This window comes from Elephantulus edwardii, unplaced genomic scaffold (genome assembly GCF_000299155.1).
Source record: "Elephantulus edwardii isolate Elephantulus edwardi_28Jun2011 unplaced genomic scaffold, EleEdw1.0 scaffold00176, whole genome shotgun sequence".
Classification (NCBI taxonomy): Eukaryota; Metazoa; Chordata; class Mammalia; order Macroscelidea; family Macroscelididae; genus Elephantulus; species Elephantulus edwardii.
In genome coordinates, this window is record NW_006399926.1 from 1,430,436 (window position 1) to 1,455,765 (window position 25,330).

Genomic DNA, 25,330 nt, shown 5'->3' on the forward strand with positions numbered 1-25,330 from the left:
TGCTATCTGTACTGGGATATTTCCTCTGTTATTGTTTGCTATATGTACTAAGAGTAGAAATAATCAACAAAGTTTTGGTTAGATACATCCATAGAGCATTCCCCTGCAATTAAATAGGAATACCAGAATTCTAAGTGTATTGGTATGAAAAAAGTGAAAAACAAGCTGCAGAACAGAACAGTGTTTGGGTGTAGTGCCATTGTGACATATTTTATATAGTTACATTGTTTATATACATACTTTAAAGTATGCACGGTATACTTTTGGAAGGATACATATATAAAGAAATTATTCATTTTGTCATTGGAAGAAGACTAGGTTGCATAAGAATGATACTCTATGGTACATATTTAATTTTATAAGGCCTATATTTATTATTAGTCAATTGTTTTTACTGAAAGCCGGGCAAAAGTGTGTGTGTGGGGGGGGGGGGGAAGGAGCAACTAAAAGTGTGCATTCTTTCAACCAGTCATAAATTTTTTTCCTCATTTGACAATTACATGTGTTCTCTCATATCCTGTTTTCTGAAATATCTTTTCTCCACAATATAATTGCTAACTTTCCAAGACAAAAGCCTGCATATCTGTGAACTCAAGAAATACTATATTGACAAAAAGAGATATACCTTCTCCCATGGAATCTTATTAGGATCCTATTTAGATCTTGAATCCAAACATCATGCCCACTATAGTAAATTATTCAGTGGGATTGTCTGGGTGGCAGATAGAAATATATCCACATTTTTTACATACGAGGTCATGCCTGCCAGCCTTGCTAGGGATGAACTCCCAAGCATACGGACAGGACAGTATTCCAGTTCCAGCTAGGATCTGGGTTAAGGGAAGTGTTTTCTTTAAGAACCCGTGTGGTGGCTCCGCCCTTTAAAGAGATCAGCTGAGTTTGAGTCACTTGACTTTCCGGTCGGTTTTCGGAAGCGGACCCGCATGTGCAGCTGTGGGGAGCTTCACTGGGGTTGGGGGCGCTGTGCCCCCGGCCCCGTGCTGCTCCTGAGCCTGCTTCTGTCTGCAGCCCCGGCGGCCCTAATGGGGGAGGAGACACGCCGGGTGAGAGCTCGGAGGCTGGACGGCCGAGGCTTCTGGAAATGCTACCCTTTGAGCGGCTGGAATATGGGGCAATAAAGGGTGGGGGCCAGGCTGCAAAGAGAAAGAGTCTTCAATAAGAGAAAGGGACCGGGAGAAGGGGGTGTTATCCCTGGGGAAGGGAAGGAACAGTGGAGTAGAGTGGGTGTGATAATTGGACCCTGAAGCCGCTCTAGGCGACCTAGGTCCAGGCCGGTGTGGGACATTTCCTCCCCCATATCTTGAGCTGTGATTTCCAGTCGGGGTCAGGACAGTTCTAGAGGCACCCCTAGTTCTCAACCTCACTTCTATCCCTTCCTCCAGGCTCCCATGCCTCTTGCAGAAGGCCCTAGGTTCCAGCCCTCCTCAGCTCCCCACCCCCAAGCTTCTGCTTTGCCTTGAGTTGCTTGCTGATCCTGTACCCACACCCTTCCTCCTCACCCACACTTACTCTTGTTCCAGGTGTCTCTGGAGGTCATCCCCAACTGGCGGGGCCCCCCTCAGAATTTGCTTCATATCCGTGCAGTGGGCACCAACTCCACCCTGCATTACGTTTGGAGCAGCCTGGGACCTCCAGCGGGACTCCTGGTGGCCACTAACACCCCCAACAGCTTCCTGACGGTCAACTGGAGCCGCCTGCTGTCCCCTGAGCCTGATGAGGGTCTGATGATACTCCCCAAGGACAGCATCCAGTTTTCTTCTGCCCTTGTCTTTACCAGGGTGAGAAATTGGAAGGTGACCTGGAGGGGGGACCACGAAGAGTCTCAGGAAAGAGTTCATTGTAACCAGTGGGAGGGCCTAAAGACTAGGGGTGGGACTGGTGAGTAAGGGGACTCTGATCCATGAGAAAGGTAAACCCATGTAAACCCACTCCTGTCCTACCCTTGTCCTTCAGCTGTTTGAATTTGACATCACCAACATATCTGAGACAGTAAAGTTCCCAGGAAAACCGTACCCCCCATACTCTTTGGCTGAATTCTCCTGGAACAACATTACAGACTCGCTGGATCCTGCCACTCTAAGCACTACATTTCAAGGCCACCCTATTCACGACTCTACCAAAGCTTTTGCCAATGGCAGCCTGAACTTCAGGGTAAGGATGTGGAAAATCAAAAGAACTTCAAGGCAAGTTTATGAGGGTGGGCGTCAATGATGGGATTATCCCTCAACTGCAGACATTCATCTGTTTCTCATGCCTCTCCTGTCTCCTCTTTTTTTTTTTTTTAGGTCCAAGCATTTTCCAAATCTGGCCGACCAGCCCAACCCCCTCGCCTCCTGCACACAGCAGACACCTGCCAGCTGGAGGTGGCCCTGGTGGGGGCCTCGCCCCGGGGAAACCACTCTCTGTTTGGACTGGAGGTAGCCACCTTGAGCCAGGGCGCTGACTGCCCCTCAGTGCAGGAACAGCACTCCATTGACGACGAGTACGCACCAGCCGTCTTCCAGGTCAGGTGTCCTGTGTATTAGCACATGGGTGGGAAGTGTAGGTGGGCCCTGCCCCCCATTCAGACCTCAGACCGTCCTGTTCAGCAACACTTTATTCCTTTCCTCTAAGTGCAGGGCACTCTGCTAATAATGAACCTCACCTGGTTTCTGTGTACAGTTAAAGACAGGCAGAAAATAGTATCCTGTGACTTGTGCAAGTAGGAAGCTGCAAGGGCCTCAGAGGAAGGGGCTGAGTGCAGACGTGCAGGATGTCAGAGTAAGAAAAGGACTCTAACTTCAACTTTCACTTTCTAGAGAGGAGGGATTGAGGCTTTAGTGTACAGCCTGGTGGCTCTGGAGCCTGGCTTGGGACTCAGAGTCCTGCTTTCCCTCACATACTGCCTGGATGGAGGCTTGGAGAAGGTGAGGGACAAGAAGGGCTGGACCTGGGTTGATCCTCCTCACTCTGCCTTGTCTTTCTTCCCAGTTGAACCAGCTGCTGTGGAATTCTTTCCCATCAGGCTTCATGCAGTGGCGACCAGTGGCTTTCTCCCAGAAGCAGGGGAGCCGAGAGTCGGCTCTACCCTGCCAAGTATCCCCTCCTCACCACACCTTGACATACCCACTTCCCCAGTCACCCATTGTCCGGGCTTTCTTTGGATCCAAGACCAACTTCTGTGCCTTCAATCTGACATTTGGGGCTTCTGCAGGTCCTGGCTACTGGGACCAACACTACCTCAGCTGGTAAGAGCCAGGAGATGGGCCAAGGGTTTTTGGGGTATTGATCTGGGGGAGAGCTGGTCCTCCCTACTACACCTGCTTAACTGTTCTTTACCCTGCTTGTTCTAGGTCGATGCTCCTAGGTGTGGGCTCCCCTCCAGTGGATACTTTGTCTCCACTAGTCCTGGGCATCATGGCAGTGGCCCTGGGAGCTCCAGGCCTCCTCCTGTTAGGGGGAAGCCTGATTCTGCTGCTGTGCCACAAGCGGAGTTCAGAGTACCAGCCCCTAAACTGAGGCCTGCTCTCTAGTCGGAAGGACACCATTGGAGCTGCCTTGCTCAGTCTTTGGGAGGTTGGAGGGTCAGTGGTCCAACCAGGTCCCTCCACTCTATCTTCCTTTTCTGCAAAACCTCAAACCCCAGACTCAACTCTGGGGACTCCCAGCTGGAGCTTGTATCATACCCTCGAAAGGCGACCAAGGACAGATTTATGGCTAGAGGGGAGATCCCTTTGGTGGTACTCCCCTCCCCAGCCATTTCCTTTAAGTGGGATTTAGAGGCCCAAATGACAGGCCTTCTGACTGGCGGCTAGCTGCCCTGAGGTGGTGAAATAGACTGTTGTTCCCCACCCTCATGGAGCTCCATTCCCTCAGTGTCTTGAGTGTTGTTCGGATGGCTTGAGCTGGTTCCAGGGAACAGGAGGATGGTTATGGAAGGCATGCTTCTGTTCAAGGCCCTGTTTCCTCACCAGGCCTAGTTCTGCCTCTTGTCACAGCCACCCTCCACCATGTGCAACTGGGAAGTTTCTGCTGCACAGTCTATCAAGGAAGGGATGCAGGATATACTGGGAGACAGAGACAAGGAAAGAACCAACAATGACTGTGGTAGTGATTTATTGTCGCGCACACACATGCACATATTGGGTTCTATAACATTAGTGCTGTGCCTTCCAGTCACTCCCCAGCCACCTCTTGCATGGCACAGCCGTTAGGGAGCAGGTCTCCCCATCTGCTCTTTCTTTCCTATGCAAGAAACAGGATTTGTGCAGTTTAGAGGTGGAATATCACAGGGACCTAAATAGATTGGAAAGGAGAAAGTAGCTGTCTAAGCTGGGACAGCTGGAATAGTCTAGGTTGAGGTTAAAGGACCCCTAGAAGGTCAGTCAGAGAGAGTCCGAAACATGGACTCCTTAGAGAAGGTCTTCACCAAACTTGGAAGCACTGTCCAATCTCACATCCAGCCGTTATCCCTGGGTAAGATTTAGCAGTGGCTTTGCTCCCTACTTAGGAGCCTAGGGAGTGGGACAAAGCGAGGAATTAGTGGGCTGTATGTGGCAGTGGTCACAGAGTCTGCTCAGGAAAGAACCATGCTTCCCTTTCAGCTTCTGGCCTTTGTGCCCTCAACATCCTTTAAGGGGCATAGCTGCCCAGCTCTTTCCCTGCAAGAAAACAAAATCCCTCCTTCATGGCTGTCCCCAGCTTCAAAGAAGTGCCCCAAGAGGGGATAGGAGAACAGTCCAGGCTCTGCTCTGATTGGATGGAACCCCTGTAAGGGCAGTAGTGAGGTTTAATTCCTCCAAGGTACCAGGGCGGAGACACAGTCCAGGCCTCCAAAAACCCATTTAGAGATGTATCCCAAGCCCCCCCCTGCTGCCCCAGGAACAAAAGGGCAATTGGCTCAGCCCCAGGGACGAGGCCTGTAGTCGGAGGCTGCGCGGGCGTGGTCCGGGTAGTCCAGGCGGCTCTCCGCAGCAGTGAGTATGCGCTCGGGCTCCACCACGAACATGTAGTAGAGGTTCCACACCAGCATGGCCAGCAGTGGCAGGAAGGTCAGGCCATAGCCAAAGCCTCGAAAGGAGCGTCCCACGGCAAAAGTCAGCCAGTAAATCAGCCTGGGGAGGCAGGAGGTGGTTAGGCTACCCTGTGGGTCACAACCACCCCATCCTATTACATATAGGATCTCAAGTAAGGACCCACTGGATATCAGTTAATAATCTTCAAGGGAACCATGGAGGCTACTGGTGGAAGAACAGATATTAGAGAAGGCAGCTGGGAGTTCACTGGTATTCTAACAACAAGCCAATGTTTACTCACTTACAGTGTGCCAGGTACTCTGATAGTGTTCTCCTGACTCAAAATGCAGAGATTCTAATGAGGATAATTGAATATCTTCCTACCTGTGTTGTCTCCCAACCACACTAGTCTCTACCCCCAGCATCCAATATTATGATTTCATGTGCTTCAAGTGAAGTTTTATGTACAAATGTGCAAGTTAGTTTTCTTCTCCCTTTTTAAAAATAACAGTGGCTGTGTGTTGAGTTTTTTCCCTACCACTTAATGTATCTTGGAGATAATTTTGTATCTGTATATAAACAGTCTCCTCCTTTCACATCTGTAGTGCATTTCATTGTATTTATTTCCTCTTTTGCAGATGAAGAGGTTAATTAAGACTGGTTCCTAGATGGGGCCTGGCTTAACACCACTGACTAAAGGGGATTACAGTGGAAGATTCTAGATAGAGTGGGGGAAATGTGGAATCAAATTAAAATAATATTACAAAAGTCCAGGCTTGCAGGTCCAATGGAGATTGGTAGAACCCCTAAGACTACAGCCCTTAGTCACCCTTCATAACCACCCTTCAAACCTGGAACAGAATTGCCCCCTGTGGCTCAATTTTAAACAATGGACAGGCAAAGAACACCAGGGATGCACTCACTTCTTAGAATAACTGACCATACAGGGTTGCGAGAGCAACATTTGCCCAAGAAAGGCCCCAGAATACAGGAGAGGGTAGGAAAGAGGGATTAAATGGAGGTGGGAATTAAAGGGGGAAAGCACAATTGGATTATGTATTTGCACTTAATGTTATTAGGCAGGGTTATGTGTGAATGGGAAATCAGTTTGTGAACCTGCCCTCAAATCATACACATACATACAGTTGTAGTGTGTGTACATCGCAGAGTGGAAAATCTGTTTTCTCCCTTGCATCTGGTAGCACATGATCATGATCTGCTCATATTATCTTCCCACAGGACCAATCCCAAATACAAGCAGTTCAAATCGACCAGCTGCTCCACAGAGGAAGGTTGGGCATTCTCCTGTGCAGTTAATTGCTTCTAAAAACTCACCCCACCGGAGGGTCAGCTATGGGGCTATGTGTCAGATCTGATGTGACGGTACACAAATAAATATATATATATATATATACACACACACACACATACATACATATACATGCTGATAGCATGCTTCAGGGGTCACACATCTAGGAAATAACGAAATCTGTACTTGAACCCAAGCCTATAGCTTTTTTTAAGAGGTGGAGGAGAGAAGTCAGCTACTTGAAGCCTAGAACATCACCCACCAAATTTCACCTTTTGGGAGAATAAACACAGATACTTCAATGGAACTTGAGGAAGCAGCATCCTCATGGTCTATGAAGGACTGCTTATTAAAATTGGATATGTCTCTGCTTTTTTCCCCTGTGACAGAGAGGGGAGAGTAATTGCTGTTTCTTGATTGTATCAGTAGGCAGCATGGCATAATGTGTGCTGTTGAGTTGGAACTAACTCAAAAGCTGACCCTGCAGCAGGTTTTCAGAGACGGTAATCGCATGAGGAGAGATTACCCGTCTTCCTGTTGCAGAACAACTGGTGGATTCGAACCACTTGCCTTTGAGTTGGCAGCGCAATGTCTTACTACCGAGCCACCAGAGTTCCCTATGGTATACTAAGAACCCTTTTTACCAAACCCTTAACAGATGTCTGATTGTTATAAGGACTGGAGGAATTAACTAATTTAATCCTTGCAGTGAGACAGCCACAAAATGTTTAAATAACCCATAGTAGAGAAGAAAGAAGCCTGGATAGAAGAGGGAAAAGACCTGATGCTACCTGGTCTTATAAAATTGAAGGGCAGGACCAGAAAATCAGGAGTCTTCCTTTAGCTTCCTGATGATCCTTACTGCTTAAGCCAGCTCCTACTTGAACCAGCATTTGCAAAGAGGGAGATGGGAAGTTGAGTTACATGAAGAAAGTTGAGTTTATCTTGGGAAACATCCACTAGGAGAAAATGCAAAGTTGCTTCATGATCTGGAGGCTGGTGGGACAGCTAACCATTAGCTCACAATTAGAAGTGACAGGAAGGCAGATCTGAAAACACATTGCATCAGAACTGACTCGTAGCTGGCGTTCCAGCATGGAGGTGCCAGGAAACCCGGCCTTTGGATTGGCAGCACAACTCCAACAAACTTCCACCAGAGCCCCCAGCTTACTAGAAGCAATTTAAATTTAATTTCATTTTAGCAATTAAAGCTATGTAGAAGCCTGTATTGAAAGTAACAAAAGGAAATATGTTAGGAGGTATATGGAAAAGCCTGGGGTTGAGAAACTTTAAGGTGCCTTCCAGATTGTCAGGAGATCACATGGGGGTAAAGACCTAAGAATTTCAAGAGGCTGCAGATTCTGATTTCAAGTCATGAATCTATCATGAGAGTCTTCACAGAAGGGTAGCACTCAGCAGGGTCCTCAATTGACAGGGAAAATTTTCTGCCTGGAGCAAAAGACCCTGGACAGTGAAGGGCTGTGAGGGCAGTAAAAAGAACAGAAGTCAAATACGGGGATCTAGGGAGGATTGAGGCATATCTGGACATGCCTTAGGCAATTCTAGAGGTCACAGAGCAACAGCACAAAGAAAAACTTTCTAACACTTGATCCCTTGCCATCAAGTCAGTTCCAATTCAGAGCAACCTCATTTGCGACATAATAGAACTGAGCTCTGAGGGGTTCTTGCTTGTCATCTTTACAGAAGCAGATCCCATGACCTCTCTTTCTTGGTGCCACTCACTACCTGCATTCAAACCAACCTTTTGATTAGTAATTGAGTGAAAATTGTTTGAATCACACAGTCCATAGGGAGTTGCGCAGTTAACTCAAAGGCAGTGGTTCTCTGGCAGTTCAAATCCACGAACAGCTCCTTGAAAGAAAGAGGAACAATCTCCTCCCATGCGATTTATAATCTCTGAAAGAAAACCTGGAGGTGGAGGTCAGCTATGTGCTGGTTCTGACTTGATAGCAAGGAGCTTTTTTCCCCGCAGACACTAAAGCAATTAATGAATTAATAAAGGTTAATACTAACCTTCCAGTTAGTAGCTGAACATTGAGCCACTAGAGCTCCTTTCTAAGAATTGCTGCTGTTTTATCAAGTTGGAACTGACTCATAGCTGGCCCACTGGAGTGGGTTTTCAGAGGCTGTAAATTGCACAGGAGGAAACTGTCCATCTTTCTTCCAGACAGCAACTCGTGAATTCAAACCATGGGCCTTTCAGTTGGCAGTGCAATTCCTCACTCCTAAGCCACCAGAGTTCCTTTTCTAATACGTAGGATCTTTAAAAAGTGAATCAGATTACCTTATAATTGAGTACTTCATAATTCTTATAAAGAATGATCTCAGGGTGTTCAACAAGAGGCCAAATGACCACCTGACCAGGGTACCACAGAGGATAGGCTGCAATGGGTGAGATGTTAGTAGAGATGATAGAGAGGGGACTAAGTTTGGTCTGGACAGCACAGTGAGTGAGGCTGCCACCCTGCCCTGGGGGACCAGCCCCCAGCTCAGTGTCCCATTCCCAGACCCCTGAATGATGAGTTAAGCCACAGTCCCTAGAGTCACAGCTATCCACCAAGGAGCAACCCAAAGATGGCACGAACCCGCTGATGGAGAAGGCGGCCTGGGCCTACTTCTGTTACATGTGTGCCAGTGAGTTGGAACCCTCCACTGGGTTTCCAAGGCTGTAAATTTCCTGAAAGGAGTTCACCAATCTCTCTTTCAAGGAGTCATTGGTGGATTCTAATCATCAGAGAGCTGTGGCCTTTGGATTAGCCGTACAACTCCCAATGAACCATGCCACCAAAGCTCAGGTTCTGGCTTGGTGTGTACATGCCCCCACCTCCTCCTTGAAGTCATGTCTTGTGGCAGAAGACATATTAGCAGATCAAATGACACCAGGTGCATGGGACAAAGTAGATTGTCCGCTCTGGGATGTACCTTTGGGCTGGTACAGAACCCAGAAAGTTCCTTGTTCCTGGTCCTCCAATTAATCAGATGTTGGGGGTCCCTCTGGCATCACCACCTCCCACAATACTTCACTCCCAGTTTCAACTCACCTGGAAATGGCAAAGAGGCCAGTGAGCAGTGGGAGCAGCTTGAGGGTGTCTTGGGGCAGGTAGGTGGAAAGCACAGCCAGGTTGAAGAAGTAGAGGATGAAAAGCTGCACCGACTGGGCTACATACCTCCGATGGATCTCCACCTCCCTCCGGGGCTCCCCGAAGGGCCGGAGGGCAGAGAAGCAGAGTAGGCTCAGCCCATACACCAGGATCCCTGGGGTGGGGGTGGAGAGCACAGAGTTAGGAACGAAAAGCAGGAGGAAGCAGCCTTGGCTGGAAGATGGGAGGCACAGGCTGTATACAGTGGGGCTGAAGCAGTCCTGATTAGGGGTGGACAGACGCATGGAGTACAGGAAGCCCTAAGGGGTTCAGCTCTGGTGAAAGGAAATCAGCCCCAAAACAGGCAGGCCCAGCCCTCATCAAGTCTTGTTTCCAGAACTCACCCAGCACGATGGGGAAGGTGGCAAAGACCCCACAGCGCAGCGTGTAGACCAGGCGGGAACTCATGGTGGGCAGGCGTGGGGCATCAAAGGGCAGGAAGGCATATGCCCCATACAGTAGGCAGGGGAAGAAGACTAGGGCAGCCCCTACAGAGGCCACAGCCCTCAGCCCGTCACGGTCCCCACAGCCCCCGCAGGACCGGCCAGGCGGCCTCACCACTGCCTCGGCCCACTTGCGCTCAGGGGGCTCAGGGTGGGTGGTCCGGGCAGGCAGGAAGGCCCGACGCTCATCCTGGCCGGACTCACAGCGCACGATGAGGTCCTCTTGGGGCCGCCGCTCAATGCACTGTAGGTCAATGGGCACAAAGGCCCGGGCGGCCTTCTCGGGCAGTAGGTTCATGTCATCTTCAAGTGGTTCTTCTGGCTTAATGGGTGGCTCCGATTCTAGGGGCTCTGGTTCAATGCACCGCCAGCCAGGGGGATCCGGGAACGGGGCACTGGGCTGGGGGCCAGTCCCCCAGGGCAAGGTGGCAGCCTCACTCACTGTGCTGTCCAGACCATCCTCAGTCCCCTCTCCTGTCATGGGTGACCCAATTGAAGACTCCAATCTAGGAGACTCAGCTCTGGGAGGTTCAACCACATCTTCTTCTTCTGGCTGTCTGCCATTGGGAACCAGGGCCTGGGACAGGCTCTTTTCTGGAACCTCAGACCCCTTCACTTCCAGTAGGGCTACAGTCTCAGGTTCTGTCATCCTGATGCCTCAGTTCTGGGGTCTATAGCAAGGTCATGTCATCCTGAAAGGAGCAGATGGAAGAACTCTCAGAAGCCCCTGCCCTCACCCCTTAGGAAAGCCTAGCAGAACTGCAACTCTCTAGGGCAGACTCCCTCACAAGTGTGAGCCCCTTCTGAGACCTTAGAGAGAACTAGTGTAGAAGAAGGTGTTGAAACCAGAGCTTTGAGATGGTTCACTCAAAAAAAACCCAAAAAACACCTCATTCAGTTTAAACTCCTTGTTGAGAATTTGCATGTCCACCCTGAGAAATATACTGAATCAGAATCAGAAATGTTTTAACAAGATTCCCATATCTTATGTATACACAATGAGCCAGTTTGAAGCCCTGGTTGAAACAGGTAGGTAGAAAGGAAGGAAGTAGGCAGCTGAAATGGAGGTTCCTTTTCAACATCAAATGCCAACCAGCAGGAGAGGGTGAGTCAGGGGGCACAAGTCCTGGCAGCTGTAGCCTCAGCCAGCCCACTCACACCTTCTCCCACCTCCACCCAAACCCCTAGGTTCATGGCCACCCTATTCCAGGAAGAGGAGAAATAGGTCGTGTCTAGAACTTTACCCAGAGCTTCCTTCCCAGGGTGAACCTTCCTGTGCCCAGAGATGTGTCCACACCTACTTCCCATCTCCCCTTCTCCCTCAGACCCCTGCTTGGAACTGTTCTGGCAGTCTATGGCAGTGATTGTTGACAAATCTGTCCCAAAGAGCTAGTTCTGCCAGTGCACTCTGTCCTCTCAGATCCAATCTGGGCACTTGGTCGGTTTCCAGACTCCTCACTAGCCCACCTCATGTACCTCCTCAGGGTTGGATCTGTTCATTTCTAACTTCCAGGGATTCAAGGTTGTTTTCCATGTTCCCTCTCTTGCATTTCTCCCCTCCCTGCAATTCACCTTACTACTCCCACCTCTTCAGGGACCCTCCTACCCTTCCTCACAATTTAGATACATGACAGTCTCTTACTTTCCATCTGGAGACAGGCGAAGGGTCCTGGCGTCTGGGAAAAGAGCTGCCCAGTTCCCTGCTGACTGTACAAGTATTCCACTCTGTCTCATTCTCTTTACCTGCCTCCAAACCTGTCTGACCAGAGCAGGTGGGGCCTAGATTAAAGGGACAGGGCTCGCCCAGCTGAATTGGCCGACAGAAAAAGTATTATAAAAGGGACTTTATCCTTTCTAAAATTCAGAGTGCAGCAGGATATCACATAGGGATGTGGCAGGATGGGTGTGTTTTTTAGGAGATGTGTAGGAACTCCCAACTAGAAAAGCGGAAGAAGGAGAATGGACTCTTGGAATAGATTGGAATGCCTAGAAAAGAGGTGGAATTTATATATTTATTAATTCAGTAAATACTTATTGAGCACCTATTATTAATTAAAGCTCTAGTGGTGTAGTGTATAACCTGTCAGGCTGTTAACCATAAGGTCATTAGTTCAAATTCACCAACCACTCCTCTGGAGAAAGATGAGCAGTCTCTTCCTAGAAATATTTATAGCCACAAAAATCCAATGGAGGGTCACTACAGATTGGAACCCACTGGAGCACAGTGAGTGAATTATTATTCAACACCTCACCTCACTGCCATTGAGTTTGAATTAACTCATAGTTGGGTCTGCATTGAGTTTGCAGACATTGTAAATCGCAACTGAGAAGACTGTCTTTCTCTCTTGGAGCTGTGGGAGGATTCAAACGTCCAGAGAGGTACTATTATCTTTGGGTTGGCAGTACAGCTCTCTAGCCACTGTGGTTATTAGGTTATTAGGTGCTATCAAATTGGCTACAACTCATAGCAACCCTACCAAAACAGTTCTATCCTTATGATCTCTACCTTGCTCAAGCCCGATGTGGTAGTCACAGTGTCCGTCTATCTCATTGAGGGTCTTCCTCTCTCTGATCCTCTGCCTTTCCCAGCATGATGCCTGGATTGGTCCTTCCTGAGAATATGCCCAAAGCAAGAGAGACAGAGTTTCACCATCCTTGCCTGTAAGGAACACGTTAGTTGTACTTTTTTCAAATAGATTTGTTTGTTTCTTTGGCAGTTCAAAGGATGTTCAATACTCTACCACCATCGTAATTCAAAGGCATCAATTCTGTCATCCTCATTGTCTACTTTACATATGCATAGGAAGCAATCAAAAAGACCGTGACTTAGATCAGACACATCATAGTCTCTAAACTGACATCTTTCCTCTCATTAGAACTTCAGAGAGGTCTTTGACAGCAGATTTTCCTAATGAAACACTTTTTAAAAATATATATCTATATTTCTTGACTGCCAGTATCAAGAGTGTTTGTGAATCTTAAGTAAAATGAAATCCTTGACAATTTCAATCTTTTCTCCATCTATCATAATGTTGCCTTTTGGTCAGTGGTGATGATTTTTGTTTTCTTTTTCTTTTTTTTTTATTATTTTGTGTGCATGTACCGTCAAATCAGATCTGACTGGTACAGGAGGATATTGCGCCTCCTTCTCCGGCAGAGCGTCTGGTGGATTCGAACCGTGTTCCTCTGGGATTGCAGTGCAGCTTCTTGCCACTAGGCCACCAGAGCTCCCCGATTTTTGTTTTCTTGATGCTGAGATATAACCCATATTGAAAGCTGTAGTTTTTTTATCTTCTGCAGTATGTGCTTCAAGTTTTTGTCACCTACTACAAGTAAGGTTCTGAATAATGCAAGTTGTTGATGAGTCATCATCTAATCATGATGCTGTGTTTTTCTTCATATAGTCCAGTTTCTTCAATGATTTTGCTCTGTCTACAGAAAGGATACAGCCCTGAGGCACACACCTTTCCTGATTTTGAACCATGTAGTGTTCCCTTGCTCTGTTCGGATAACTGCTTCTTAGTCTATGTAGGCACTGACTCAAGAAGAAAGCAATGTTTCTGTTCTTGAAGAACTTATGTTTCATTGGGGTGTAGATATTTAAAAATCAAATAAACTATTAAGACCATTTAAGGAAAATCTCCTTGACAGGGTGACTTTTAAGTTGAGACCTGATGAGGAGTATGACAGGCAAAGAAACAGCAAGTAAAAGGCCATCAGGTAGGAAGGACTTGGGCTGTTTCAAGAGCAGAAAGGTCAAGTGGATGGAGTTAGAGAAGCCTACTTGTTTTTTGGAAGGAGAATTCATGGTCCCATTACTACCTATAAACAATGCCAGAAATACTTTGCCTTTTGACTTAGATAAGATGCTAAAGGAATCCAAGTTAGATAGCAGGTAGTCTGTCCAACGCAACGAGTGGGTAAGGGTGGCAGACAGAGATGACTTCTCATTTTTGTGAGATCTTATCCCTAAAGTCATTAGAACTGTGACAACAGGGTCAGTGTCTGGTTTGCTTATCTCTGTGTGCACAGCAAGGTGGCTGGAAGAATGCAAGTATACTATAATTATTTATTGGGCTGGTGTAAAAGAGAAATACAGGCTGGAAATCTTTGGGAGGGGAAGCTGAAGGGCAAAGTACTTGTACAAGGATTGTGTCACGTCCTACTGGGCTTTCCTTGCATGTCCTTGGCTCTTTCCAAGAAAACATTAACATATTTTTTTTAAGATTTTTTTAATTTTTATTTTATTTGTGTGTGTGTGTGTGTGTGTGTGTGTGTGTGTACACCGACAAATCGGATCTGACTGACACAGGAGGAGATTGTCCCTCCTTTTCCCGGCAGAGCATCTGGTGGATTTGAACCATGCACCTCTGGGATTGCAGTGCAGCTTCTTGCCACTAGGCCACCCAGCTCCCTATTAACATATTTTTTAAAAACTTATTTATGATTGTGTGTACTCATAGCTAACCTTTGGGCATGTTTTCAGAGGCAAGTAATCACTCCAGAGGAGTGATTGCTCACGTTTCCCATGGAGCAGCTGGTGGTCTCGAACCGCGTGTCTTTGGGATTTCAAGGCAGCTTCTTGCTAGTAGGCCACCAGAGATCCCTGGGCTTTCAGAGCTTACAGGGCTTTCCTCACATGTGATGCTTGGCTCTTTCCAAAACTTATGATTACTATAGAAAAAAGAAAAAAGAACTGGAGTCACTTTAACTAGTAATCTGAAAGAGAACTGACTCAAATGAAGAACAGGATGAGGAGCGGAAGGATGGACTAAATGATCAATGAGATAAATCACTGGGACAATCCTACCCATAAGCCCTCATGCCCAAACCAGTTTAGCTTCAGCCTCTCACTCACTGTCCGTTCTTTGGTAGATTTGCCAATAAAGTTTTTCTCAAACGCTTGGAGAAGCCGGAAAGAGGTCATGTTGCCCAGAGTTAGTTCTGGCAACTTCCCGGGAGGGAAAACAAATTTCGCGAGACTTGATGGCTGCAGCACACTGGCCTGCAATTGTGTGCTAAATATCGCGAGATTTGGTGAGCGGAGGAGGAGCTGTCGCGGGCACCCGCCTCACAGCGATGGCGGCCGAGCAGGGCCGGTTTCGGAGGTGGTTGTGGCTACGGCCGGAGACGGCAATGGTGGCAGTAGCGGTGAGTGGCGGGGGCCTGTGACCGGGAGCCATCCCCGGACCCGGGCATCATGAGCCAAGGCCCCCCGGCAGGGGAGAGCAGCGAGCCCGAAGCAAAGGTCCTCCACACTAAGCGGCTTTACCGGTGAGAGGGGCCAGGGCGTGAGTGCAGCAGCCGAGGAAAGTGGGGGACAGAGAGGGGCGGGGCCTCCTGGACGGGTGGGTGCCTGGTACCTGCTGGGGTGCCGGCGAGGGAGGAAGGTGCAATTTTGGAGGGAGCAGGAGGGGCGGGGCTCTGTAACTAGGATAGAACTGAAAGGAATTGGGTGGGTGGGAGGGTTGAAGGGAAGCACGTGGAGGAATCCCCTCCCCAGTGAACTTGGGGCGGGCACAGAGCTTTGCTGATTTGTGGGATGAGGGTGTGAATTGGGGGGTTGGAAGGGTCAGGGAGGTGAGGGTGGGGCCACAGATGTCGGAAAACCCGGAAGGGACCGGTGCTCTGAACCCTTTGGGGATTTCACGGGTAAGACTTGACAGAGAAAAGTCCCTGCTGAAGTCAAGAGAGCAAGGGTCGGGTTCTTGCTTTTTGCCATCTTCCCAGCTGTGACCTTGAGTCTTAGTTGTCTTGTCCTTAAAAGCAGTGATTCGGAATGTATAAACTCTTGAAGTCGTTTATAACCCAGAATAAGAAGAAAGAGGCTGGAAAGCTAGTTGTATTGGACTTGAATAGCCTTGAAGGACTTTGGGTTCACGGTGCTTTTAGGACATGGGAGCCCATTCAGGGCATTTGGGGACTCCTGAGCCCTTTCTCCAGCCTCATGACCACCATCTCTTGCCAGGCAGCTTCCATTCCTGGTTTCTAATTTCCACTGTGCAGCCACTCACTCCTCAAGTCACATCTTTACCCTTCAGCGCTCTTTGGAGCAGGACAGTATGAGTTTTCCCCACTCTGGACTGAGAATATGGGCTCAGTGGGGGAGGGCTGTTAGGGTAACTGGAGTATGGGCCCCAGGACTGTCTCAGAGTAGGACGGAGCACAGAGACTGAGTTAGCTATTTGCCCTCTATTCTCTATTGGAAAGAGTCTTTCTTTACCTCTGGCATTTTTGTACCAGGATGTTTATGTGAGAAAACAACGCAGAGACTAGGTCTCCACCTTGGCAGTGAAAGAGTCAAGAGCATGTTGTCTTTTCTTCCCTGAGCACACATCTTGCTTGTTTTGACTTTGTAAGCCAGAAGGCAGAGGGGGAGAAGGCTGTTCCAAAAATAGAGAAGTGAGCCATCCAGCAGCCCCTGGGCTCACACTGTGGGCTGCCCCAAACAGTCCCTAAGCAAGGAAGGAGTTAGCTGGGGGGTGGCACGTGTGCTTTCTCATGCTGCTGAGTGTCAGTGCTGCCTGTCAGACAGTGCGTGGGAGTGTCTGAAACATTCCTTACTAGTCCCCAGCTTTTAGGGGCAGCTCTGGTTATCCTTCTTGTCATTCTCTAATCTAGTTATTTTTCAGGCCTCTATTTTCATAGTCCTGTTTCCGTGTGTGTACATGAGTATCTCTATCCGAAATTATTTGCTGTTGATTTGGAGCAATGTAGAAATTTGAGGCAACCAGTCTCTGCTTTTAGTATTTACTATTGTAGGAGTGATTGATGAAACTAGGGAAGGAAGATCTGGCTTCTCTTTTCAAGATAAAACATGTTTTATACTATGAATCTGCCACTCAGAAAGCCTAAATTTGGGAAATTCCCACAATAAAGAGTTGTTTACACATGAATGAAGTTTTGAAGTGTTTGAATCACTAAAGAAAAAGAAAAGAAAAAAAGGTAATGGAAGAATAGTTACTGGAGTGAATAGAAGCAAAACCCCCACTGCTGTCTGTCTAGATAATTCCAACTTACAGCAACCCTGGAACAGAATATAACTGCCCTTTGAGTTTTCAAGGCTGTAGTCTTTATGGAAGCAGATTGCCTAGTGTTTCTTCTATAAAGCATTTTGTAGATCTGAACTGCTAAGCTTTTTGTTAGCAGCTCAACACTTAGTGCACTGTGCCACCAGGACTCCTGGAACAGGTAAAAGTACCAATTAATTCACTAGACCAATTTAATTATTTCCCTTTTAATACTTGAAATTTCTTTTAGCTCTGTTATAAACTTGCCTTTAGAGTAGTGAATGAGAGAAAAGATTGGTTTCTTTTTGAAACAATAGATTTGTTTATGGTCTGATGGAGAATGGAAGGAAACTGAACGCCCAGCTCTCAAATTTGACAGTTTGCAGTTAGAACTTCTAGAGTAGTGGTTTTTGATTTTCATGTTGAGACTGTTAGGAAAGCTCTGAAACTACTCCATGAACACAAACACATATGCACTAACATCCAAGATCTCCCTTTGGCATTGAGGTGGAGAAACTTTAGGAGACAGAACTGGCATAAGGTAAATCACTGATGGCTGCTTGAGACTGTCCCTGGCATTTTGGGCCAGGTTGACCACCATATCTTGGTAACCTTGGAGATTTGTGGAGAAGTGCTCAACTCACATTTTCTATGAGAAGACCAGCCCATCCCATCCACTCAGCTGGGTGCGGTCACTTTCCCCATCACAGGACACAGTTTGGTTTATTTTGAGAAATCATCATTCCAGGTTTCTGGTTGATTTTGTTTCCATGGGTATGACCCATCTGTGCTGTCATCCTATTGGTTTTACTTTTCTAGAGATGTCATCTATTCCAGAGACTTTTTTTTTAATCCATTGAAGACTTTCCTTGGCCTTTTTGTGCTGTGACGACAGATTTTTCAAGGTTTGAAGTGTCTCTTAGCTCTGGAAGGATGGAGACTAACACTGGATATCTACTTTGTGGCAGATGGTGTTTTGGGGTTTTCCCTGCCTTTGTCATACTTTATTAGGAAAATAAGAATATGTATGTACAGGAGACAGAAGTGTCAAGGTGAAGGGCTCATGGGATATCTTACAAGGAGGGCCACAGCCAGCAGAAGTCTCTCAGCTTGGTTCCCAGAGAGAGGTGTCCAGCAGAGGGGACGAGCTGGGTTCCTACCAGTCCTCTACTCCATTCCTTCTTGTTTGTCTTTGATGGCTACCCAAAAGTGCTGTCTGTGATTATACTGGTAAAGGCCTCCTGGGGGTTTGTGGTCAGGTGTGGTCTGCACACTGATGATAATCTTTCCAAGGGGTGGGCCACTTTGTAGCCAGCAAACAGCACCTGTGGATCCTTCAACAGCTGTGATTTTATGTTTCCCAGTGTGTGGTCATCTTTCTTGATGGTGAACAGATAGGTATTGGGTACCTTGGTGTCCTTGTTAATGGTGATCAGCTTCTCGCCCATCCTTGAAGAGCAAAGGTGGGAGGAGCATTCATCCTGATGCCATGGCCTCCACCACTGCCAAAATCCCTACAATACCAAGTGTTGTTTTGCGTGCTTTATTTATGTTAACTAATTTGCTACTTACAAGCTAGATAATACGATTATCCCATTTTATAGATGAGAAAGTTGAGATATAATAAGTAAAGTAGATATTTTGCCCCAGAACCACTTAGCTGGTAAGAAGCAGAACCAGTGTTTGAACCCAGGCAGTTGGCATCCAGAACATATATTCTTTTAGCAGAATGCTAAGCAAACAGTTTCTTAAGTAGCATTTATGGGACAAGGTACAGTGGTGAAATGGATGGATCACCTTTTAAGAGTAGCTCATAAGTCTCCCATGGCCCCCTTTTCTACATCCCATACTTGACAATTTCAAAAGAAGAGTATTAAACGAGGCATACATTTTGTCAGATCATAACCCCTTACATAATATTTCATTCCACTGTTATTTATTGAATGTTTATTATGGACTAATGTTGTATAGAAATTATTTTATTTTACCCTTACAATAGTCATCTTAAGTAACTGCTGTTATTTTCTCTATTTTTCTTGATATAGTAACTAAGGCCAGGATGAAACTGTTCTTATTTTGTACACAACTAAGTCTGCCATCTTCTCTTTTCCTCACACTTTTTCAATTCTTCCTCTAGAATTGCAATAATAGTGTCCTGTGTGCTGTGCATTTGACTCAGAGCTGTTTGCCTGTCTTTCCTCACAGGGCTGTGGTGGAGGCTGTGCATCGACTTGACCTTATCCTTTGCAACAAAACTGCTTATCAAGAAGTGTTCAAACCAGAGAATATTAGCCTAAGGAACAAGTAAGTTAGAGACTGTTAACCACAGATCTTTATTGTTTCTCTGCCACTCTCCATGCAAAACCTCATCAGATATAGATCCATGTTCTCTTACCTTTTGACTGCATATTAATCATGATGGGCTGTAAGGTCTCTGGCGTTTCTAGGAGAGATGAGGATCCTTCAATCCATTTACAGTTTCTGCATTTAATAGGCTAGTGCCATAAAAATACATTTGAGTTGTGAGAATCAGTCATACTACATAATGAAGGGAAAGAAAAATGAGTGGAATATATGGGGAAGAAAATGAAATTATTTCATTTGTATTGTTTTTTTGTTGTTTTTTATTTTATTTTATTATTTTGTGTGCGTGTACCGTCAAATCAGATCTGACTGGTACAGGAGGATATTGCGCCTCCTTCTCCGGCAGAGCATCTGGTAGATTCGAACGTGTTCCTCTGGGATTGCAGTGCAGCTTCTTGCCACTAGGCCATCAGAGCTCCCCTTCATTTGTATTGTTTTCTATCTTACCTTTTGGGGTTCCAGCTGCATTCCTGGACTTTTGTCCCGGAACTTGACTTGTGCCATATTGGCCTTTTAGTGTGTGTTTTTTGGGAAGCCCGGTGGTTCATTGGTGGGTGTATTGACAGGTGCCTCCTTGCTTTCAATCCTTATATTCCCAACCAAGAGACAACACAGTCTCTTTAATGTTCTCTATGTCCTCACAGGTTGCGTGAGCTCTGCGTCAAGCTTATGTTCCTGCACCCAGTGGACTATGGCAGGAAGGCTGAGGAGCTGCTATGGAGAAAGGTGTACTATGAAGTTATCCAACTGATTAAGACCAACAAAAAGGTAAAGGAAAGTCCTAAGACTTGGGGAGGAACTTGTCTACAAGTCTAAAGGGAGAAAACTGATGATGGAAGACAGAAAAAGTGGACTACAGCATAGTCAAAAGTGGGAACCAAGGAAGAAATGGCAGAGAGGAAGTAGGAACACAGGCCTGTTTAGTCCTGAAAATAGAGAGGAGCCTAGTCTCAGATAAGGAGACTAGAAAGAGAAATCTAAGGGTTTAGGGGTGATGTGTAAATGAGAGGAGATGTAGACTAAGTTTTAGGATTAAGAAGATGGTTGTGAATGTGTTTATTTCTGCAAATGTATTAATGAGATGGGAGGAGAAGGGAAAGTGACACTTGTGCCTATTACTTAGGTGTCCCCTTCCTTTCTCCAATCTCTAGCACATTCATAGCCGGAGTACCTTGGAATGTGCCTACAGGACACACCTGGTTGCTGGTATTGGCTTCTATCAGCATCTCCTCCTCTATATCCAGTCCCACTACCAGCTTGAACTGCAATGCTGCATCGACTGGACCCATGTCACCGACCCCCTCATAGGTCAGTGAAATCTGAAAGGTGCTCTTGGTAACACGGTCACTGCCTTCACTTCTGGCCTTATCATTCCTCAGGGTTTGTGTAACTTGTGACCCTCCTATGCAGAGAGTGTTCTAGCAAGACCTACAAATGGTTCATGAAGTTCTAATTTATCCAAACAAACATATGCTGTTAAGATAAAAAATCTTAGGGAAAGAGACCTCTGTTGGTCTGTGATTGCCCACTGAAGTGGAGTCATGCGGGACAGAAGAATCAAGGGTAAATTTGGCACTAGAAGATGGTATTAATAGCTAGCATTTCTTTTTTATCAGCTCTTTTCTCATTTGAATTGGCTGGCACCATTTCTTTTCACTTTAGAGCTTGTTTTTTTTTTAATTAAATTTTATTAATTTTAATGAGCATTTACAGAGATTTTGGGTTTCCATTCATTCATTGTTGCAAGAGCTTGTTTTCTTAATGTTTGATGAACATAATGAAATTTTTTAAATGTTGGGGAAAATTATGGACAATGTCTCAGATAGTGCAGACTCTTTTCCTGCCAGCTGAGGAACTGGCAGCTATATAGATTTACCTCCTTTTTCTAACTAGTCGTTTTCTCTTTAGTGGTGCCATTCTTTACAGGTTCTTCTCCCTAATTCTTTTTCTCTACCTTTTCCTTCTCTTTTGTCCATCCTCTTGTGTGAACTGACTCATAGCTGACTCTCCAGCTGGGATTCAAACTGTGTGCCTTCGGGAATCTTTTTATTATTAGTTTTTTTTTTATTTTATTATTATTTTTTGTGCATTGTACCTTCAAATCGGATCTGACTGGTACAGGAGGAGATTGTAACTCCTTCTCCAGCAGAGCATCTGGTGGATTCGAACCAGGCACATCTGGAATTGCAGTGTAGCTTCTTGCCACTAGGCTACTTTTAATAAATATGGCAGTATTTTGAAAAGTAAATCATTAAATTGAACGTCTGTAAGTAAACATCTGAATAATAACATCAGCAAATAATGCGCTACAACGTTTTATTAATGATAAGGTGGTACTCTGAAAATGGATAATCATAAATGCAGTTCACTGTACTATGTTCTAAGTTGGACACCACCTATAGTCATTATATCCTTATTTAATCTATTATTAAGTGTATTTGCTATTCTAGCAAACATTTCAGAACTATTTTGATAAGTTTCCCAGTGTAATTTATTTTTTTTATTCATATTTAAAATTAGGAACACTATTTAAAAAGAAAACATTCTGAGTTAGTGTCCATAGGTTCTACAAAATAGTCAGAGGGTCCCACAACCTGAAAATAAGCTTAAAACTCTTAACTCAGAGGGCTAATTCTTTTGATCACTTTACTTTTTAGCCTCCCTCTTCCCTTGCTAGTATTCTCTTCATTGATGCTTTTCCCTTTCACCCAAACTAGTGACATCTCTGTAAGGAAACACTGGGAAGGGCTGTTTCAGATAGTGGCTGCACACCCAAGAGGAGAGACTACATGTTGAATGATTAAGATGAGCTGCTTCTGGCTGGGCCAAGGGTCAGCTTTGTACATTGAAGGACACATCCTGTGGAATTTATGGCTTTGGCTAGATTGAAATCAGCAGGGCAAGAAAGTGATGTTCAATTCCAGTTCACTGGTATTACAAAATATTTCAACTCTTACCTGTTCACAGGTAGACTGAATTGTGTACTGGCCATATGGGGGCATTGCTTTGCTAGTCCTATAATTTGAGTTAAAGTCTTAAAAAATCTCCAGCTGTGAAAGCCACATAAACGGGCATCTTCTCAGTTATGCAGGCCTCTCCCTGACCCTTGGCTACTCAGCCTTAGCCCTCTGAACTGCTTGGATGGTTTGGCCTCCACTCTCCTAGGGATTCTAAACTATCTGCACCTCATCTGCCAATTTGTCATACCTGGAGAAGCTAATGTCATCTCACCATGTGATGCTTAATTTGTACAATAAATTATTAACCTGGGGGAGGATGAGCTTCTAAATTTTAATAACTTATTTTAGCGATTTTCTGTGAGGATTAAGTAAGTTAATATAAAAAACTTAGAACAATACTTGGAACATGGAGAAATGGTATCGCCTCAAACTCAGGCTTTCTTAACTGAAAGACCTGCGTGAAAGGAGAGATGCGAGTCAGGCATATTTGGGTTAGTCCACTGCCAGCCTCTTTATGTAAAGCATACTCCCCTTGTCTCTTCAGTAGTCAACCCTCCGTGAACCTTTTCTGTGAACTTCTCTATGCAGAGGCCAGGAGCGTTTGCCTAGGCCTCATTCAGATCTTTTTTCCCAGCAAGTTCATTTCCTGTCTTTACCTAAAACTTTCACCTTTATGTGGGTTACTTATACCCTGGGAGTTTGTTATCTTCCTGATACTTGAACTTTTTCTCTTCTGGAGGCATTCTCGTGATGACTTTTTATATGACCTTCTCCCAGTGAACTCTGCTTGAGGGTCCTGCCTCTTCCTTTCCTGTTTCTTGTCCTGTGAGTGAATCGTTTCTGTGACCTTCTGTGTCCAGGATGTGCATCTTTTCTGCCCAGAGAGTCAGTGTTCTGAGGCTAGACCTGCATTCTCAATCTCCTGTCTCCACTAGGGAAAGGTGTTTCCTGGTAGATGGGGGCAGAGGAATGGGCTCATGAGTCTCTCTCTGTTTCTCTCTCAGGATGCAAGAAGCCAGTGTCTGCCACAGGGAAGGAGATGGATTGGGCACAGATGGCATGCCACCGATGTCTAGTGTACCTGGGGGATTTGTGTAAGAATCTGCATCTTTCCTTTTCTCTGTTTTGGACTATAGTGCTAGCCCAATCTGCCTTAGCTGTTGGTACCACTCTTTTTTTTTTTAAATTTTATTTTATTATTTTTGCGTGAGTGTACCGTCAAATCAGATCTGACTGGTATAGGAGGAGATTGTCCCTCCTTCCCCGGCAGAGCATCTGGTGGATTTGAACCGTGCGCCTCTGGGATTGTAGTTGCAGATCCTTGCCACTAGGCCACCAGAGCTCCCCTGGTACTACTCTTAATGTGATTGGAAAGCAGGAGGAATTGTTTGGCCTCTGATAACTTTCCTCTCCAATCTACTTCTTTTCACTGCCCTTCTGAGTGGAGTGAAAGAGGATCAGTGAATATGGGAAGAAGGAAAGTGTCTTTAAGATTTGCTTAAGTCAGGTTGGTATTTCTGTGGGTTAAGAAGACTTTAATTTGATGTCTATCTCTTTACTTGAGCTGTTCTTTTCTCTTCAGGGACTCTTAGATATACAGAAACTTAAGCAGGACAGGAAATAAAGTCAAACCTCAGGGTGCACTTTATCTGCATGACAGATGTTTTTAAGAATGTAAAGTACTCTTGTTTTATGGTTCCTAGTTCTGATAGATTACTCATGTGGCTGCTGGATACATTATCTCTAGGTGACATAAGGCTGCTTCTCTCTCCACTCTTAGCCCCCTCCTAGGTTCCTCATAGAAGCAGATTTACTGTAATATCATTAGTTATTGTTTTCCTTCTAGAATTGAGCAATTACATTCTGGAAGCCAATACCAGAGGTCTTTCTAAGCTATTATATATGCAGCAGCTCTCCTCCATTAAGAAGAGATAATTAAGATGGGCCTGTTACCTTTACAAACACTAAATGGTCTTTACATTTTGAACCTACCAGCAAAGAAGAGAGTTGAACAATTTACCCATAGTCATGCAGATTTAATATGGGCCAGAGACCCAAGCAATCTGCCTTCTAGCTCAGGCATCTTCCTCCCAGGCTCTTACCTATTACAGCTCCTCAGAGTGGACTCCCAGATGAGGAAAGATTTTCTGAAGCATACAATAATGTCATTTGCCTTTGCTCTTCTCTTGCAGCACGATATCAGAATGAATTAGCTGGCGTCGATACTGAGCTATTAGCTGAGAGATTTTACTATCAAGCTCTGTCAGTCGCTCCCCAGATTGGTAAGTAGGCTTCTGCTTGGGCCTCCCAACCCAGTACCTTTTTTCTTGGAGGAAAACAGCTGTTGAGCATGCAGTTCATTCTCACTTTCTGTTAGCTTTCCCCCAGGATCCTCTTCTTTCTCACTTCACTTTGGTGAATTCTCCCCTGGTAAAACACATGCATGTGCACACACACAAAGAGAAGAAGATGATGGGAGGGAAAGAGAAATGGTAAAGTCTTAACCTGAGTAGGAGCACTGTAGAAGAGAAATCATGGCTTTCCTATCCTGAGGTTTCTTTGGGAAGAACCGACCACTGTGTGAGAGAAGGGCTAAAACACTATTGTGTTTTATGCTGGAGATAACGGTGAAGGAAAGGGGACTAAGAGGTGATAAATTTAAGCTGATGAAATACAGGAGAGGGCTCCATGGAGTTCTGTCATCTTGGAAGAGCTAAATGTACCCTTTCAGTGTCGATAACTCCTGGTGGGCCAGGTAGGAATAGACTTATTGGAAGGAAGTGAAAAGAGATCCTTAAGCCCCAGAAGGGTGCGGTTGATCTGCTCATCACATGAGACATTGGTGTCACATGCAGATCAGCTCTTCTCCCTGTGAGCACTGAAGCTTAGCATTGATTGGTTTAGTGGTTTCAGGTGAATATTTTGGCCTCAGATTTCCTGACTCTTTCTCACCAGGAATGCCCTTCAACCAGCTGGGTACCCTTGCAGGCAGCAAGTACTATAATGTGGAAGCCATGTATTGCTACCTGCGCTGGTGAGTATTTGCTGTCTCTTTACTAGTGCTGCTT

General features: G+C 45.8%; 3 protein-coding genes across 3 annotated transcripts in view; 2 read left to right on the top strand and 1 right to left on the bottom strand.

Moving 5' to 3' along the window:
- The first annotated feature begins 944 nt into the window (after positions 1 to 944).
- Positions 945 to 3,519, top strand: LOC102854195 (chromosome unknown open reading frame, human C1orf85). The gene is made up of 6 exons (XM_006895908.1): positions 945 to 1,064; positions 1,542 to 1,799; positions 1,975 to 2,172; positions 2,307 to 2,525; positions 2,992 to 3,248; positions 3,354 to 3,519. The coding sequence occupies exons 1-6, from the start codon at positions 945 to 947 to the stop codon at positions 3,517 to 3,519; spliced, it is 1,218 nt and encodes a 405-aa protein (XP_006895970.1).
- Positions 3,520 to 4,900: 1,381 nt separating this feature from the next.
- TMEM79 (transmembrane protein 79) lies at positions 4,901 to 10,577 on the bottom strand. Its single transcript, XM_006895758.1, has 3 exons — positions 9,830 to 10,577; positions 9,387 to 9,600; positions 4,901 to 5,114 (listed from the first exon to the last, which is right to left on the bottom strand). Exons 1-3 carry the CDS (start codon positions 10,575 to 10,577, stop codon positions 4,901 to 4,903), a joined length of 1,176 nt encoding a protein of 391 aa, XP_006895820.1.
- A 4,512-nt stretch (positions 10,578 to 15,089) lies between these two features.
- Positions 15,090 to 25,330, top strand: part of SMG5 (SMG5 nonsense mediated mRNA decay factor) — a 32,693-nt gene continuing 22,452 nt past the window's right edge. The window contains exons 1-7 of the mRNA XM_006895909.1: positions 15,090 to 15,202; positions 19,144 to 19,242; positions 19,947 to 20,070; positions 20,454 to 20,610; positions 23,267 to 23,356; positions 24,455 to 24,544; positions 25,218 to 25,296. Coding sequence (XP_006895971.1) covers positions 15,129 to 15,202; positions 19,144 to 19,242; positions 19,947 to 20,070; positions 20,454 to 20,610; positions 23,267 to 23,356; positions 24,455 to 24,544; positions 25,218 to 25,296 — 713 coding nt within the window. The 5' untranslated portion in view covers positions 15,090 to 15,128. The remainder of the gene's footprint in view (positions 15,203 to 19,143; positions 19,243 to 19,946; positions 20,071 to 20,453; positions 20,611 to 23,266; positions 23,357 to 24,454; positions 24,545 to 25,217; positions 25,297 to 25,330) is intronic.

Excerpts from the sequence above, each read along its gene's own strand:
- LOC102854195 (XM_006895908.1), top strand. The coding sequence starts at position 945 with ATGTGCAGCTGTGGGGAGCTTCACTGGGGTTGGGGGCGCTGTGCCCCC. Across the intron at positions 2,526-2,991 it reads ACGCACCAGCCGTCTTCCAG|TTGAACCAGCTGCTGTGGAA; the intron begins GTCAGGTGTCCT and ends CTTTCTTCCCAG. Across the intron at positions 3,249-3,353 it reads GACCAACACTACCTCAGCTG|GTCGATGCTCCTAGGTGTGG; the intron begins GTAAGAGCCAGG and ends TGCTTGTTCTAG.
- TMEM79 (XM_006895758.1), bottom strand. The coding sequence starts at position 10,577 with ATGACAGAACCTGAGACTGTAGCCCTACTGGAAGTGAAGGGGTCTGAG. Across the intron at positions 9,601-9,829 it reads CACCTTCCCCATCGTGCTGG|GGATCCTGGTGTATGGGCTG; the intron begins GTGAGTTCTGGA and ends CCCCCACCCCAG. Across the intron at positions 5,115-9,386 it reads GGCCTCTTTGCCATTTCCAG|GCTGATTTACTGGCTGACTT; the intron begins GTGAGTTGAAAC and ends CTGCCTCCCCAG.